At 31.4% G+C, this 19610-nt stretch overlaps 1 protein-coding gene across 1 annotated transcript in view; it reads left to right on the top strand.

Annotated features, from left to right (window-relative positions):
- LOC144250990 (kelch-like protein 1) overlaps positions 1–19610 on the top strand; it is a 381896-nt gene that overhangs the window by 135768 nt on the left and 226518 nt on the right. The window contains exon 3 of the mRNA XM_077794135.1: positions 310–446. Coding sequence (XP_077650261.1) covers positions 310–446 — 137 coding nt within the window. The remainder of the gene's footprint in view (positions 1–309; positions 447–19610) is intronic.

Raw genomic sequence — 19610 nt, 5'->3', positions numbered from 1 at the left:
AGTGGTTAAAAAGTGAATCAGTATGTAGAGAGAAATAAAACTTGATTTTTATCCAAAAGAATTAACAGCCTAAATGTGAAAGGAGAAACATATTTAGAACAATGGAAGAAAATATAGCAGAATGCTTTGTGACCAAAAGGTAGGGCAAGATTTCCCAAATCAGTTTTTAAAAGAACAACCCTGAGGCAATAAAAATACATTTGATTTATTGATTGATGATTGATTATGTGATCTGCAATACATTCTGATTAACACATTGTTTTCATGCTTTATGATCATGGCTTAAATTAGATCCTGTGACTCTTTCAGGCTCGTTCTGAGTTCAGTCTCTGACTATTTTGCTGCCATGTTTACGAGTGATGTTTGTGAAGCCAAGCAAGAGGAGATCAAGGTGGAAGGCATAGACCCCAATGCCCTCTGGGATCTTGTCCAATTTGCATATACAGGTAAGGGAAAACACTTGAAGCATCATATTGATGTTTTATACATTTTAGCTCATTTCCATTGAGTAAAGCTTTGAAAACATAAGAAAAATCTTTGCTTATATACTTTATTTTTCAGTTGAACATTTTCTAATGGGGTAAATTCAGACTACCTTTTTATTTGTTACTGAAATCAGAAATGATATGCCTATCTTCCACACAGGATTTAAATAGGCTGATATAAATAAACAAAAGAGTTGATGAAATGAACTTTTTATTTGTTCTAATTAGTAGTACATCACAGTAGAATGTGTTTTGACACATCATACATAAATGGAGTATAACTTCTCCTTCTTCTGATTGTATATGATGTAGAATCACACCAGTCATGTAATCATATATGCACATAGGGTAATAATGTCTGATTCATTCTGCTATCCTTCCTCTCTTTATCCTCCTTCCCTGCCTTCACTCCTCTCTATCTAACCCAAAGTACCTCTACTCTTCCCTAGCCCTGCCCAGCTTATTGTGAATTGCCATCTGGATACTAGAGAAAACATTCAGCCTTTAGTTTTTTGGGGGATTGGCTTATGTCACTTATGATAATAGTCTCCAGCTCCATCCATTTACAATTTACTGGTAAATACATCATTTCATTCTTATTTAAGGCTGAGTAATATTCATATATGTATATATAATATATCACACTTTCTTTATCCATTTGTCTGTTTAAGGTCACTTAGGTTTGTTCCATAGTTTAGCTATTGTGAGTTCATCTGCTACAGTCATGTAGCCGTGCCACTGTAGTATGCTGTTTTTAAGTCCTTTGGGTATATGACTAGGAGTGGGATAGCTGGGTCAAATGGTGGTTCCATTCCATGTTTTCTGAGGAATCTACATATTGCTTTCCATAATGTTTGCACCAATTTGCAGCCCCACCAACAATGTATTTTTTTCTACATCCTCCCCAACATTTTTTGTAATTGTGTTCTTGATAATTGCCATGGATTGAAATTTTGAGAGAAGCAGGGAGCATAATTAATTGTTAGATAATAAGAATGTATGTCCATACTTGCTTAGAGTATTAGGGTGGGAAAGAGATTCTAAATGTCTTTCCCTTTGGAAATGATGGTTTCAAAGAGCATTTATACTTGTAGTATATTATATTAATATAAAAACTCTCACAGAACATTTAATAAAGACACGACAAACTTAGTTGAAAGAGACAATAAAGATACTTAGATTTGAGAACATGAATTTTTCAAATTTTATTCCCCTGATTGACTACATCAATGTATTTTATTGGTTGCAAACTAATTATATTCAATGCATTCAAATAATTTTGCCAACTTAGTAAACATTTGTTGGATGATATTTAATGTAGAAGTATTAGCTGTATCTCAGGAGAACGACCTAACACATAAGTCATTTCTTTGGTCTCCAGAAGCTCACAGTCAAAGTAAAGAGATAATTTAGATTAGGGGAAAATATGATATAATGCCAAATGTTGAGGAAGTTAGAAGGCATGAAATATGCTGTCTGGAACATTATCAAGACTTGGATTAGTTAAAAAAATCATAATAACTCTTCAAGTTTAATAAGAGATGGGGAGACAATCAAATACCATGAGAGAAGCAATGACAGTGTAAATTGATGATTTGTTTGTTTTTAGAATTGTCATGTGTTCATTCTGCCTGAATTCTTCATTAGAAAAGAAAGGCAGGATACAGTCTGATTATCAATGCAGCAGGGCCCTTGATGGCATTGTGAAGATAAGATAAAGGAGCCAAATGTCTATATAACTAGCAGGAATCTGTCCTCATTGAGAATTTGGCTTATAATGGAGAGTACTTTGCTAACATTAATATAATTATCAGTAAATGAAGACTCTTGGAACAAAGAAGATGCATAATTCTTTGAGTTCAGAATATCAAAGCACAAATGCCATGAAAGACTTAGTTGTCATCTGGCCCCATAATTTTGAAATAATATTTTGACAAAGTAAAAAGTTGTAGAAGGCAAAGTTAAACAGGTAAGCAAGACATTTTTTCAAAGCTGTTGCAATAAGCAAGAGAAATAACAAATCAATCTCTGATTTACTCTGGTGAAACAAAGAGAGAGAGGATTTTTAAGTTCTAGATTCAAAGTAAGAACTCTGATAATTTATGTTTGCTTTAATTGATTTTACAAAAGGAAAAGTAAACTTTCACATTTCTTTGTGATGGGGTTAATTTCAAAACTAGCAGCAATATTTTCCTAAATTCCTTCCGCCCCACAGAAACTGAAGAATTGATCTCCCCTGAGGTTTACATTATAAAGATATATATATCTTTATAATATATATATATATATATATATATATATATATATATATATATATATATATATATATAATATATATCACTTTTAATTCCTTGAGAAAAACATCATTGGGCTATAAAACAGACAAAAGGCTTTTTAACACATATCTCAAAGGAGTAGAGAAAAATTTATAATTCTAATTTTTCTAAAGTAAATGCTCTAATAAAAGTCAAGGCCAAAAGTCAGGAAAAACTCTGTGTAAGTTTAGGATAACTGAGGGGACTGCTAAGTCCTTCTCAATTTAATTTCAATTTGCTTACAACTTTGAAAAGTAGTATAAAAGAGTATTTGCTTCTGAACTAAGCTGGTAGCAAACATTATCACATTAAATTTTCTTAGACCTGGAACACTCATGAAGCTAACCTTTTATGGATCCTTCCAGCAACATAGGCACAGATCTAACACCCAGTCTCCATGCCCTGGCAGTCTTAGAATTCTTGTGTGCAAAACTAGGTCAAAAAAACACTCAGCATCCTGTTACACAGGGTTGGAAAATGTTTCAAAGCTTCCTGCTGAATGAATGACCCAGATTTGGCTCTGCTTTGCAGAGGACAAACAGGATATAAAGCTGCCTCTCAGCTGCCACTGCCACTTTGACCTTTGTTCCTGTACACATCTATCTCTGGTGGTTAATGAATTTCTAATTATGAGTTTGCAGAAATGTGATAGATAAGCAAATAATTTATGTGGTATTTTAGGGAAAATTGTAGCTGTGAAAATGTATACCTTTTTTTTACATGTAATATAAAAATCATAAGAAGGGATGAAGTGAACAATTATATAAAAAGAGAAGAATAGAGGGTATCTGCATATGTGACTAGTCAGCAAATTAGCTGATCTGGAAGACTTAGCTTTGAAGAGGGCAAAAAATAAATATATCTCAGAAAGGGAGAGAAAAAAAGTAAATGAGCCAGAAGGTGAGTAAAGGATTAGCTATTTGAGAATATCTTCTTAATGTTTAAAATTATTGAGATTTTGGAGGAACTAAGAAGGATCAACTTGGTCTAGAATGGATAATAGCTATAGAAATAATGTGTCCAAAGAAGATGGCTCAGAGTGCTTTAAAATGATTTAAACAGATATTCTTTTTCCCATGGAATCTGGCAAATATAAGATTTGAAAGGACAATTTGAAGCTAAGCTATTTCATTCACTTAGAAATTAAAGAAAAATGAATAAAGTATCTTGAGATGAATTTTTGAATGATACAAGTTTCAGTGATTACAGAATTTAATAGTCTTTTATTTGGAGAAAGAAAGAGTAATCCTTAGAAGACATTTTTATAATAAAAATTTGTGTATACTAAGACATGGGGAACACCCAATTTTTTTAACTCTTTGATTTTCCTTGTTCAGAAAATGGCATGAAAAAAAAAAGGAGTCAAGAAATTGGAAGGTTTTAGTAAGAAATAAAGAAAACATTTAGTACTTCAATTTTGGGGGGGTTGTACAATACCAAGGAGTGATTGTAGTGGTGTAATAACTCCAAAATATAACAACATTTTAAAGAAAAATGGACAATAATTAAAATGTGAATATTTAGCAATATTTTAAATAAAAAATACTAAGTTCTTTGTTTTAGAGAAAATAAAAAAGTAAAATATTTTTGGATATATACAAAGTGATAAGTCAATGATAAGAAAATGGTGAGTACTTATTGAGATATGAGAATTGCTTCTTTGTCTAATAATGGCACCATTCAATTTTTCATGCATTATTATAATTCAGAAATGGAAAAGAAACAAATACTATATGCCCATTGTAGAAATAAATTTATATACAATTATGAGAGTCATAGCACTTTTCTAGTTATTACTTAGCTATACAACTTATTTCACATTTTTTTTCTTTTAAATGTTTTCCATTTGCTTTGATTTGCCATTTTCTAAAATCTGCTTGTGATCTTATCCATTTGTAGAGAGCAAAGGCTCGTATAAGCAATAATGTGTATTATTAGTAGGATTCTTCTACAGTTGATGTCTTTAATTTTAAGTTCAGAACTTATTTGTAATCCAGAGAATATGCAATTATAACATGGTATATCAGTTTTTCTAAATTAAATACTAATCCTATTAAAAACTTTGAGTTCATATTGCAGGAGGGTCATACTATATACTAGAAGAAAGTATAATAAAGTTGAAGTGAATAGAATGCAAATTAAAATGACATAAATCTTTAAGCTTAATTTAACACATCACTGAATTATTCAAGCTGAGTATAGTAAAAAAGCTGTATTTTTCCTCAAAAGTGGTAAAATCAATATATTTGGATCTCAGTCTCAGTAGTGCATTGTCCAAGGTAGTAAAAATAAAATTTTGAGCATTTTACAATACACAATAGAGCTTGTCTTCTGTAGTTGTAATCATTTATAAAGGAGACCCAGAATATTATTTACTTATAGTAGTGCCTTTCATTTGGTTTAATGGAGTCAAAGCTGTTCTGAGGTTATTCTATTGAAGATCCTTAAAAGCATAGAGTCAGAGAAGAAAAGAATAATTAGGCCTCACAGTTTTGCATCTTTCTACTTTCATCACCTATGAAGTTGGAGATGTATAGATGTATTCTATTTTGAACATCAGACATTTTACAGATAAATACTTATCTGTACTAGTTATGTGCGAAGCTAGAACCACCAAAAGTATTTTTAGAGTAACATATTGTATATTGTTAGTTTGCATTGATAAAATCATGTTGAGGCAAATCAGAATTTTTTATCTGTTTTTAATTAATAGGAGGACACATATTTGTTTTTCAGAACTCTATAAAATTCTTCATACACCCCAGTGAGTAAGGTAAAGGAACCTGACAAAGACAATGAGCATATTACAATGAAGGGCAGAACAAGAATTAAGTGGTATTTTCTCTACCATATTGCTTCCCTTTAGAGTGTTGGATACACAGGAGTTTATTGAATGTCATATGTTTATCTTGCTCTCAAAATAGTTTTAGGTAGCTTGAGTTGGCTGCTGTATTGCTACACAGTGGCTCATCCTAGGTTTGGTTTATCATTCCTCCCAATCTAATGTTTGTTTTGTTCAGACAGCAATGGTGCTCTATAATTTGAACACATTAATGTGTGTAATGGTCTTTGTCCTGCAAACAAGTTCTATTATATCACTACAATGTGCTATTTACTATATTGGGTTCTAGAAAGCAATATGCTGAATTACATGCATATATAAATTTTAATGAACTTTCAAATTTAACACTTAAAATAACTCTTGTTTTCTTTTGATATAAACATTCTTTTTAATATACAAAGCCTAGTTTTCTTCTCTAGAAAATGAACCAGAAGAGGGCTACTCTTCTGATTTTAAATGTGTATGCATACACCCATATTTGAATTGCAAGCCAAGCCAAAAATCTATGATCATGTTGTATAAAGAGAAGGAGAAGTATATTTGAAAAGATGCACTTTTCCACTATGTAGAAAGTTGCTGATAGAAATTTCTTCCTGTTTTATAGTTTATTTAATTTCTCCTATCCTGACATTCTTGGAAATATACTGTGTTCATTGATGGGTAAGGAATTAAGAGTTCTAACAAATGTGGGAGATGGAAATGCAAGGTTACTATCAAAGTGTCAGGTCCTGTAGAGAACTGATAAGGATACTGTTTAAATAAAGGAAGTTGTCCATCTAGTTGTGGTATTAAAAAGAGGACTAGAAAATTAAACTGCCAAATAGCAAACCTTTAATCACACTGAAGAGTTAACTTATTTGTGAAAAAAAAGGCTTGTATGTCACTGAAGTTAATTAAAGTCTTGGTACAATGCAAAGGAATTTTAAGATAGCTTCTGCTAACTGCTAGCCATTCGAATGAAATAAATAGTCACATATAGGCATTGAGATGTTTTATGTTCTTATTTAATATTAGAAAATATATATCAATATATTCAGCCTAGACTTTACCATCTAAACTCCCTTCAGAGTTTTTTATTGTGATTAAAAGTAAATTATTGTTTCATTTTAATTCTAGTTTAATTCAAGTGACATGAATTATGCAAATACATTAGCAGAATATTAGTTTTAAACTTGGAGTTTTTACAAGATAGACAATTTTGTCCTCAATATAAGAAATTGAGCCTTCAAAGACTGGTTTTATGTATAATTATTATCCACTATTTTAAAACATTTAAGTAATTTTCACAAGATATTGAAATAACCTGTATATTTATTAAGAAAGAATAGAAAAATAAAAATGAATTGTATATTTCCATCATTTTCCTGCCTTTCCATTATTTTTGCAAATAACCTTGTTTGGTTGTGTTGTTTGTATATGTGCACACATGTAAAATTGAATGTTGATAAAACTAGTGTGAGTAAATTATTATATCAAAATAAATAATAAAGTATACTTATTTTGTGGATATTATCTACATTGTTGTTGTTGTTATTGAGCAGTTTATAGTGTGGGATTTAACAGGACTGTAAAAAAGCTATGTGTATCTTGTTATTGGCAAGCAACTGAATGAAGATTATGTATTTACCACAAAATAACTCATTCATATTTGATTTTTGAACTTCTAAGGAAAAATCTCTTAACATTTATTTCATAACCAATCTTGCTTTCTTAAAAAAGTTTTGATTTTACTTTATTGATGATCTCAGTCTTATAACTGCTTAAATGTTCCATGGCTTTGCATGCTAGAAGGTAAAAGTGGAAGCAGATGCCATGCTGTCATCTGTTCATTTTGCATGCTGTGTATTCTTCTGTATTAATCATATGCTTCACTATGTGTTCTCAGGATTATTTCACATTCATTCTAATTCCAAAGTGTCTATATACTTTATCATGTTGTACATCAGATACAGAATAGTATGTAGAATGTAAAATCATTTATCTTGCTTTACTTTGGCCTTCAACCATATTGTTATATAAACACAACTCGCTTTGAGAGCTCCATATGCATTCAGATTGTTAGAGATTTACTCTTTCTGACATGTACCTATTTCTTGCTTCCCATTAGGTATTTTGAATATCCCTTGGGCACCTATATTTTACTGTTAGGAGTCTTCATCCAATTATCTCTCAGCTTTAACATATGATGATAGCTGAAAGCTAAGAAGGTAACATATGAAGCAGCATATTTTGGGAACCAAAATATTGTAAAAAGGAGATTTATTTGATAAACTAACAACCAAAGTGTCTGTCAACACAGAAGCCACAGAAAAGAGACAGAGTGGGTAGAGTGGCCATATTAACAAGTAAGATAGTAGAGATCTAATGATCCCAACACATTGTCAGAAAATAAATGCCCAAACCTGCCAGATTTTTCTTTCTATGACACAAATACCCAAGTTAGTGCATAAAATATTTAAGCATGTCAAGATGGAAGTGCTTCACAGATAACTTTAATTCAACCTTGTTCCTTGGGATCATTGCCTACTTACTGTTGCTAAAGTTTGCCAGTAGAAATTGTATTCTCTTAGACTTATCCCTTTCTGTCTCACTTTTCTTTTCCCCATTAAAGTATCAAAGACTAGTAATGTTTTAATATCCATTTGAATAAGTCACCAGATTATAATTTTGGTATTATTTTCATTCTTTTTATTGATTTTTTTAAAAAGAATGACAGTGGAATACATTGCAATTCTTATTACACATATACAGCACAATTTTTCATACCTCTGTATATAAAATATGTTGACATCAATTAGTGTCTTCATGCACGTACTTTGGATAATGATGTCTATCACATTCTACCATCCTTGCTAATTCCAAGCCCTCTCCCTTTCCCTCCCACCCCTCTGCCATACCTAGAATTCATCTATTTCTCCCATGCTCCCCCTCCCTACCCCACTATGAGTTAGATTTCTGACATCAGAGAAAACATTCAGCATTTGTTTTTTGGGGATTGGCTAACTTCTCTTAGCATTATCTTCTCCAACCCCATCCATTTACCTGCAAATGCTATGATTTTATTCTCTTTTATTGCTGAGTAAAATTCCATTGTGTATATATGCCACATTTTTTGATCCATTCATCCACTGAAGTACATCTAGGTTGGTTCCACAGTTCAGCTATTGTGAATTGTGCTGCTATAAACATTGATGTGGCTGTGTCCCTGTAGTATGCTGTTTTTAACTTTTGGAGGTATAGACTGAGGAGAGCAATAGCTGGATCAAATGGTGGTTCCATTCCCAGATTTCCAAGAAATCTCCATACTGCTTTCCAAATTGGCTGCGCCAATTTGCAGTCCCACCAGCAATGTATGAGTGTACTTTTTCCTCCACATCTTCGCCAATACATATTGTTGTTTTTCTTCATAATAGCTGCCATTCTGACTGGAGCGAAATTATATCTTAGAGTAGTTTTAATTTGTATTTCTCTGATTGCTAGAGATGATGAGCTTTTTTTCATATATTTGTTGATTGATTAAATATTCTCTTCTGAGAATTGTCTGTTCAGGTCCTTGGCCAATTTGTTGATCAGGTTATTTGTTTGTTTGTTTGTTTGTTTGTTTGTTTGTTTGTTTTGGTGCTTAGCTTTTTGTGTTCTTTATATACCCTCGAGATTAGTGCACTATCTGATATGTGAGGCGTGAAAATTTGCTCCCAAGATGTAGGCTCTCTGTTCACCTCACAGATTGTTTCTTTTGCTGAGAAGAAAATTTTTAGTCGGATTCCATCCCATTTCTTGATTTTTGGTTTTAATTCTTGTGCTATAGGAGTCTTATTAAGGAAGTTGGGGCCTAGTCCCACATGATGAAGATTAGGGCCTACTTTTTCTTCTATTAGACACAGAGTCTCTGGTTCAATTCCTAGGTCTTTGACTCACTTTGAGTTGAGTTTTGTGCATGGTGAGAGATAGGGGTTTAATTTTATTTTGTTGCATATAGATTTCCAGTTTTCCCAGCACCATTTGTTGAACATGCCATCTTTTTTCCAATGCATGTTTTTGGCACCTTTGTGTAATATGAGATAATTGTAATTTTGTGGGTTAGTCTATGTGTCCTCTGTTCTATACCATTGGTTTACTAGTTTGTTTTGGTGCCAATACCATGCTGTTTTTGTTACTGTTACTCTGTAGTATAGTTCAATGTCTGGCATAGTGATGCCATCTGCTTCACTCTTCCTGCTTAGGATTGCTTTAGCTTTTCTGGGTCTCTTATTTTTCCAGATGAAAATCATGATTGCTTTTTCTATTTTTATAAGGAATGCCATTGGGATTTTGACTGGAATTGCATTAAATTTGTATAGTGCTTTTAGCAGTATGGTCATTTTGATAATATTAATTACCACAAACAAATCAAGATACTACATCATTAGAATCATTGACAGCCACAGCAGAAAAATGACAGAGAAAAAGTTCAGGATATACATGGTTAAAATGTTCTATGAACTCAAGGAAGCTATAAGAGAGCAAATACAAGCAGTGAAAAATCACTGTGACAAGGAGCTCCATAAACAAATAGAAGAAGCAAAAGGTCACCTCAACAGGGAAATAGAGGTTCTAAAACAAACAAACAAACAGAAATCCTTGAAATTAAAGAAACAATAATCCAAATTAAAAGCTTAAATGAAAGCATCAGCAACAGAGTAGACCACTTGGAAGACAGGACATCAGACAATAAAGGTAAAATATATAATTTTGAAAAGAACATAGTCCACACAGTGATAATGGTAAGAAACCACAAGCAGAACATTCAAGAAATATGGGATAGCATAAAAAGACCAAATTTAAGAGTATTCAGAGTATTCAGAGATATTTTGAATATTTCTAGGACACCATGTGATGTACTTCACACATCTTCACTATTATGCCAAAAGTGGATGCAATAATGAGTCACAAAACTATTGCTTCTATTGAAATGATTCAAATTCAAATCATCCTGTCCATATACAAAAGGCAATAATAATTCCATGAATTGAACAAAAGAATATTTAAATCTGAAAATCAAACACAGTTAGGTACAAAGTAAATTACATTTAAAGTAAATTACATTTGTATACTGACCTTAAGGAGTGTATATTCTGCACAAAATTGGTTAATGTAATGGCCAAATAAACATATCTCTGCTAGATCTGGTGGACAAATTGACACCTTACATTACTTAAATTAGAGGCCTTAGAACTTCTATAACCATGAGCTAATTCCTTTTACTTACAAACAAAATTTCTTTGAGCATTGCATGACAAACCATTTTATGTTAAACACTGTAGAAAGTACTAAGAGTAGAAAAATATTTATGCATTTGACTAAGTCTACAGTTATAATATATAACATACTAAAGATGAGGGCATAGTTTATTGCTAAAAGTCAAGGAAGTTTAATACCAGTGAATGGATGTGGGTCAAGGGTTGATTGAATGAAATCAATAGTTTTGTTCAAAAACCAATTTTCTATTTTCTTCAAAGGATAGAAATATAAGGAATACACATATAACACAATTTTAAGTAAGTTAGAATTTCTGAATTTGTTTCTGACCTTATTCCCAGTGAATTTTCAAAGGGACAGGGTTTGCAGGTAAAAATGTAAAATGGTAGCTTTTCCTGTCAGAGCTACTTTTTTATTGATTCTTGTATAAGTTTCTTTGGCCTTTGGAACAGTGGGCCCTTACACTTTGAGATGTATTTAATACTGAAAAAAATATTAAATCGCCCTTTCTGGTGACTGGAAAACATGTAAGACATTATTTAGACCAATGATGTCGGAACCGCCCTCCGACAAAGGTTTGGGAAATGCAGGAGACCAGCTGGTGCTTCCCTTATCTAAGCGAGAGGGTGAGTGTCAGGACCCCAGCCAGCCACCCAGCCTGGCCAAGAATCACACCAAGTCAGGAGTTGAGTCAACCGTGAAGGTGCAGCAATCTCAACTTTATTTGTCAGGGACAAGGTTATATAGTGATAGGAGGGGGTAAGAAGAGACAGTAGCGAGAACCAATAAGAAGCATTTACATCACTATCACTAGGGGCCTAGGCAGATTTCAGGTTAAAACATTAGGTGAGGCTCAAATCAAAAGCCTGCGTGCGCCAATCCAGCCAGGTCACCTATATGGAAATGCTCTGGAAGAATCCATGAGGCCACCTCAGCCAACACCCAATAATGGCCAAAGTCCCAAAGGAGGTAAAAGGTTCCAACAAATGAGATATATAATTTGTAGAATTTTATATATAGACCTTGAATTTTGTATCTTAAATCTAGATTGCTATAAGTTTTAGAAGGCAACCAGGATTTTCTTGTTGAGGAGAGGGAGAAAACACCAGAGTTCCAATAATGTAGCAAATGCTGACAATAAGGAATAATTTATATTTGTAAGAGTCTCAGTAAAAATTGATTGCAATAAAAATCTATGTTTTTGGCGACTGTTAAAAATATATGTAAGCCTAAGAAAGATTATCAAGTAATGTAAACCTCTGAACTTTCCTTACTCTTTTGATACACTTTTTCTGAAAATCCAATGAATTTGTTGATACTATATAAATATATTACTGAATAAGTAAATAAATGATGTAGGATAGAAAAATTTCCCTTGCAAAATAATTTCAAATCATTCTGTGTTTATCTTACCCTCAGAAGACAGATACAACTTCTTACTCCTTAGGCATGAGCTGTGCATAGATTTTCTTTCAGACAGCACAGAAGGTAAAGGCTGGAAAGAGCAGTATTAGTGGAGATGCATGACAGACACTACATTGCCTAGTGATCAAAATAAATATCAACAGCAAAACATCATGTTGGTAGTGTTTTCTTGATAGGATGTAATGAGAGCAAAAATTCATAATCCCAGTCTAATTATAATCAGAAAACTCTCAATGGAAGGACATTCTACAAAATAATGAACCAATACACTTCCAAATCATCAGTCACTAAGTCTAATATAACTGTCACAGTCAAGAGATGTCAAAGAAAACATGAATAAAGGATTTGCAGTATCCTGAATGGTAACATACCACAGGAAAAAAAAAAGGACATTAATTTGAAAAAAAATGTGAGGAAATGTGAGTAAAGTAAGGACTTAACTAATAATGTAACAGTATTTGTTCATTGATAAAATATATGTTCCATGCTAATGTAAGATATTAATTATAAGTGAGATCAGGTTTATGTCAGGTGAAAAAAATCTGTGTAATTACTTTGAAATTTTCTTTGAAATCTACAAGTATTCTAAATTAAAGATATACTTTTAAAATCCCTCTGTGTTTCTTAAAATACCAATTTTGAAGGTTTAGTTTCATGAAAATCAATGAGATTACTTTTTTATTGCTGTTGATAGTAAGGGAGGAAGACAGATAGATAGCATTTAATTTATTTTGTGAATTTTATAGGCAATTTTTGCAGTTATTTGGTAAAATACACATTTTAAATATAATGCCTTTGGTAATATACATCTTTCAATATAACTGATTTTTAACCATATATATGTATGCATTTAATTTATAATTTCATAAATTGTTACTAGAGGGTCACTTACATAATAAATATTAGAACAGTGAAAATCATATACTTATATAAATATCCACTCTTTCCTTCTCATTCTGTTTTACACAGTTTTATTTCAATATAGTATACATTTAAATGCATTGTCTTGTAGAAAATCAAGAGTTTAAGTCTATATCCATTTGGAATATTTAATAGCTTTACCATTTACTTAGGATAAGTGAAGATGATTCTAGCATTCCTTGGTGATACCTATCTGAAAGCCATTCCCTCTTTAATCTGTTCTGTTGAATCAGAGGATAATGACTAATTCTAACCAATCAAAACCAGATATTTGCATTTTCATCCATGCCTCTCAACTTAGTTAGGTACAGTCACATTACACAATCTTCCCAGGGCAGCATGGACAAAAAAACTTCTGGGGAAATTTTAGTAAATATTTCTTTCATTGATTATTAAGGAATAGTTCCTTTTCTGATTCATGTTTTCCTGTCTGAATCAGAAACCTGAAACTCTGGTGATCATGAGGGAAATTAAGAAGTTACTTGAAAATAAGGCTATTTCCTCATAAGTACTGACATTTTCAATTAATTAACTCTGAAGACATATTTTTTTGAAAATAATTTCTAAAAGTTTTTTTGTTACTAAAGTCAGAGCCTTCTTAGGTTTCATCTAAGTATTAGTTATTTTCAAGCTGATTTTCTGTGTACCTGAGTGAAAACAGGTAGATTCACTCTCTTAATCTATTTGTGAATATTATGCCTTAAAAGTTAACTTTGAATGGAAGCATAGAATTACTCTTTTTTTTTCACTTTTTAGTTAACTTTTAAGTCAAATACTTGGCAGACTTGTGCCTTTTTACCATCAAATCAGTCAGAGAAATGGCCAGGTTTTAGATGTAAAGAAATATATCATGCATGAAGTAGCTCAATTTGTGAACATTCAGGCTCTAAACTCAATGATTATCCCATTTGTGCTTTCTGCTTTCACAGAGGTGTCTTTCACTGGCTATATTCTAAGTTTAAAAAAATAGAACATTTTTAACTCTTCAAGACAGACAATGGTTATAAGCCCCAAATTAACCACCAAAATCACCAATAAGTACTTTAAAACTTAAATATAAAAATTATTGTACATATGAGTATAGACAATAATGTTCAAAAAGCTAGAAAAAATAACTTTGAATGTTTTATAAGTCATTTATAATGAAATGATAAATATTTGGTGAGCTAGATATGTTTAACATAATTATTATACAAGATATACATATATATAAATGTCATCAGTACTCCATATATAGTACACTTTTTATGTGTTTATCTTAAAAATTAATCTTGACAATAAAAGTTAAACTGCAAAATGTGGTATGTAAAAATTTATAAAGAGTTCTTTTTTATGAAAAAATATGGGAAAGTGCTTTGCTAAAATTCTGTGTAAATTATTATGAATTTCAGTGCTAGTATAGTATTCGAATTTGGGCTGAGTAATTGTTTGATTTTGAAAACAAATATATTAAATATTCTACAGCTTATAACATTAGAACATCATCCATTAATATTTTTTCAAGTATTGATCTACAAAGGTAAAGACACACATAGAAACATGCATATACTCAAATACACATGTCATTTTGTATGTTAGGCTTACATTTGTACAACTATTTAAGCAATATAGTTACCTTGTGTTTAAAATGGTATAGCATATGTAACTTGCCATGATTACAATTTATAGATATTACAAAATTTAAGAAAATTTAATGCATAACTCATAACTTATCTAAACTTTAACATATTAGTATGTGTTTGAATTCAGACTTTCAGAAAACATTTATAGCTAAATATAAATTTAAATCATTCTATTAAAGGTATTTGTAAAATACATTTGAATATTCTTTTTAAAATTTTATTGTTGAATAATTGATATGCAATAAGTCTCATATAACATAAGGTGTATAGTTTGGTAAGTTTGACATATATATGCTCATGAAATCATCAACATAATCTAAGTAGTGAATATACTATCACTCCCCAAATTTTCTCATGTCTTTTTTGCATCTATCTTGTTGCTTTTTTTATTCTTACCTCATACATAGGCACTAATGAACTAACTAATTTCTGTCACAATAGATTTCTTTGGATTTTCAAGAATTTTAATTAGGTAAAATTATAGTCTCTGTACTCTTTATGAAGAGACTTTCTTTTGCTGGACATAATTATTTAGCACTTTGCATGATGAGCTATGATGTTGCATCCCTCAAAATTTCTTTCTGTTTTATGAAAGGAAAATGATATGCTGTGAAGTATACCATGGAATAGATAGACACCAATTGCTTATCTAACAACCTGTCAATAAACATTTGGATTATTTCCAATCATTGGTCATTATAAAAATCTATAGATAAAGAGTGTATATCCATACACTCTCTTCAGTTTTCATAAGCAAATAGATAGGAGCAGAATGGCTGAGTCAGATGAGGTAAAAGTAGTTTCCAAAGCAATTGTGCAATTTTACATTCCCAGTAGAGTTTCTCATAGAGGCTTAGTGTCTCTCATTGTGTTTTTAATGTGAATTCCCTAAAACAATAGTGATAGTCAGCAGCTTTCATTCATACACCCACTTTTGTGACAACATTGTTTAAATCATTTGCCCCATATTAAGTTTTCTCTAATGAAGTTTGAGAGTACTTTGTATTTTCTGGCTCTAATGGTTTATCGGATATAAGATTTGTAAACATTTCTCCAGTCTGGTTCACCTTTTGTTTCTGTAGTATGTCTCTTGCAGTGATTTTTGTGAAGTCAAACTTGTCAATTTATTCTTTTGTGGGCTGTTTTTGATAGTTAACGTAAAAAATGTTTAACCTAAAGATGTTCTCCTATTATTTAATTAAAGATCTATAGTCCAAAGTTTAACATTTAGATTCATCTTGAATGTATTTTACATGTTGTGAGGGTTTAGACTGCAGTATATGTTTCTTCTGTATATGGATTCTTTTTCAGAGTATCCATTTTTCAAGTGAATTGCCTTGTATCTTTTCATATGTGACTTGTCAATTTATAACTGAAAATTATCCTCTTTCTTTGACCTATATGTTTAGACATATTGTTCTAAACATATGTTTAGACCAATACCAATCAACTTTAATTGCTGTAGTTTTGTATTAAGTTTTAAAATCAGGTAGTGTTGCTAGTGTCATTTTGTTATTTTTCAAAATTGTTTTGGCTATTCTAGGTTCATTATATTTCCATATGATTTATGGAACTGGTTTTAAAATGTCCAAAAGTATATCCTGAGATATGATTGTATTAAGTCTGTGTTTATAAATATAGATTTTATAATTCTATATTTGAATATGATTGTAATAAATCTATATTTAATATTGGTGAATTAAATATTAACTATAGTGATCTTCTAGTCTTCTACCACAACTCTTCTGATTAGAATAATGTGTTGGGAGGTTACCAGGTTCAGTAGTTCGCTAGAATAACTATCAAGAATCTGCATACTAATGGCTATGATTAATTATGGAAGAAAACACATAGTCAGGAAAGGGCAAAGGCCCATGGAATGCAATCCAGAGGAAACCAAACACATATTTCCAAGGGCCCCATTCTAGTTGAGTCCTACAGGATACACTGCATTCCCCCTTTAATGAGTTGTGACAAAGTGCCAACCAGGGAAGCCAACCAGAGACATAGTATGCAGAGTTTTATTAGTTGTGCATCATACAGACTGCTACTGTCTAGACATAACATTATTTCAGACTCTCAGAAGGAAACAGGTATTCAGCATAAACCACACAGTATGTACAAACAGTTTAGGCACAGTGAGCTTTTCATATCAATTAGTGGTGTGAATCCTCTTGAAATGTAAGAACTCAGATCCCAGTTAATCACATCTTATAGGCAGCTATTTTCAAGTACAGCAGCCCAGGCCCACTGTGCTAGTTGTTCTGAATAAAATCTACTGAGACAAATTGTAAATAAAACTAAGGAAAGTCACCTCCTGATCTTCTAAAATCATAGTTATATGTAATCTATAAAAGCTGTATCTTTTGTGTTTATTCCTTTCACCTGATTTTCTTGCTGCCTTATTGAACAATTTAGAAAAAAAATCCTTCTGAAGGTCTTAAATCATGAAAATATATTGAAGATACATATATAAAATTAAAACTTACTAGACTTAGGATCAATTACCTGTAAATAGCAGATTTCAATGTGTTCACTATTTTAACTTATGTTTATAAATATTTCATAAATAAACTAAGATTGATATAAAAATAGGTTTTTACAACTTATAGAATACTGTTTTTGGTGCTCTCTATGTATTTTATAAAACTTTATATCAATAATTAGCACTGATGTAATTAGTCTTAATTCAAATTGGTATAAGTCTCTCAACTTTAGATAATGATTTTATTTGACAACATTATTGCATGATAATGTTATTCATTCTGTGATAAACTCCTTAGAGAATTTTGTTGCTATAAGCAAACATCTCCCTCTGAATTGACCTACAGTTCTCAGTTTTCTGCTACTTGATAATATCTGAATGCAAATTAATTGAAATCTTGCAGTTTTAAATAACAAGGTTAATATTCTTACTGATATAACATCCCTCATATAAAATAAATGAAGTTATTTAATTGAAAATTAATATATAATGAACAGTATCTTTGTTTTACATTACATGTAGTCTCTTTCAATTATTACCTTAATTTCATCTGTTCTTTATTTTCTTCTTCATCAGTCCTTTCTACACTTAGAAGCCTGCTTTACATTCCTTTGCTGTCTTACTCTTTCAATGAAACTCATAAATAAAATATAATCATTTTTATCTATTAAACATGTTAGGTTATGGGTGAAATGTCATTGTATGGAAGGAAAACTATTTCTCATCCAGCAGATTTCTTATCAATTATAAAGAAAGAAGTTTCTTTAAAATGAAGAAATATGGCAGATACATACTCCTTTAGGAAAGGTGTTAAGCTTAGTGCCACCAACAATGGGACACTCTGACATCATGAGTTTCCTGAAGGGGCATTAAAAATGTATAAGATCAGTGATATTCCTGTCAAAAGTATTTCACCAAATTTCATCATGGAGATGGGGCTGGGGTTGTGACTAAGCAGTAGAGCGCTGGCCTAGCACATGTGAGGCCCTGGGTTCAATCCTCAGCACCACATAAAAAATAAATAAACAAAATATAGGTATTTAAATTTTTTTAAAAAAAAATTCCATCATGGAGAAATTATTTGATAAGAACAAACTGGGGAATTCTACAAACAACTTTCTGCATTCTTCACCAAAATAAATACCATGCATGACAAAAAGACTGGGAAACTTTCTAAACTAAAAAAGGTGAAGGAAATTAAATATAAGGTGTAATCCTTGACTAGATCATGAATTTAAAAAAATAAAGATATACAGCATATTAGTTGAACATTTTGTGAAAATGTTGTTGGAGCAAATAATTTTGCATCAGTTTCATATGAGATAATTACATTGCCACTAAACTGGAGAATATCTTTGTTTTTGGTAATACATGCAGAAACACCTAAGTTTGAAATATGATGGCTGAAATTAATTTTCAGATAATTTTACAAGTATAGCATCAATGTACACATACATATATACCTAACACTTGGTGAAGGTAGATGAAGGGCATATGAGTATTTTTATATTATTCTTACAAATTAATGAAGGTGAAAAATATTCCAGAATAAAAACTTTGGTGTGAAAAACAAAACATTTTATTTATAAAACTAACTTGAATAATTCAAACTTCAGTATTTAGAAGACTTGGAAATGAGCATAGCACAGATCATTATTTTCTTAGAAAAACAACTAAAATTCTCACAGTTTCCCATTTTAACTAAGATTCATACATATTTATATTTAGGTAATTATAACCAAAGTTAAATATGGTGAAGTTATATGAAGACAGAAAGCAGAAAAACAAATGAATAATAAAGGAAGATATTAAGTATATTTATTTTTAGTAACAAAAGTTTGTGTTGTATTAATTAATTAGAAATGCTATAAAGTGAATAATTCAAATGGAAGGTACTTCTAGAATTGAAGGTTAGATAAACTGTTAAGAAGTCAGGGATGAACAGCATTTGACATCCTGAGTCAAAATGAGCAAACCCAAGGAAGTATCTATGGATTTGAAGGTGGATATAAAAATATTACACACATTGTTGCACAAGTAATTCTCATGAAGATCACTTCTAAAAATAAAAATAAATATTATTGCTGGGTGCAATGTCACATGCCTGTAATCTTAGTGGCTTGGGAGGCTGAGGCAGGAGGATCTTGAATTCAAACCCAACCTCAGCAAAAGCAAGATACTAAGCAACAGAGTGAGACACCGTCTCTAAATAAAAAAACAAAATAGGGCTGGGAATGCGGCTTAGTGATTGAGTGCCCCTGAGTTCAATCCCTTGTA

Source organism: Urocitellus parryii, chromosome Y, assembly GCF_045843805.1.
Source record: "Urocitellus parryii isolate mUroPar1 chromosome Y, mUroPar1.hap1, whole genome shotgun sequence".
In the NCBI taxonomy this organism is placed as follows: Eukaryota; Metazoa; Chordata; class Mammalia; order Rodentia; family Sciuridae; genus Urocitellus; species Urocitellus parryii.
Note: the sequence above shows the minus strand (reverse complement) of the source record. Positions and strands in the feature narration are given on the sequence as shown.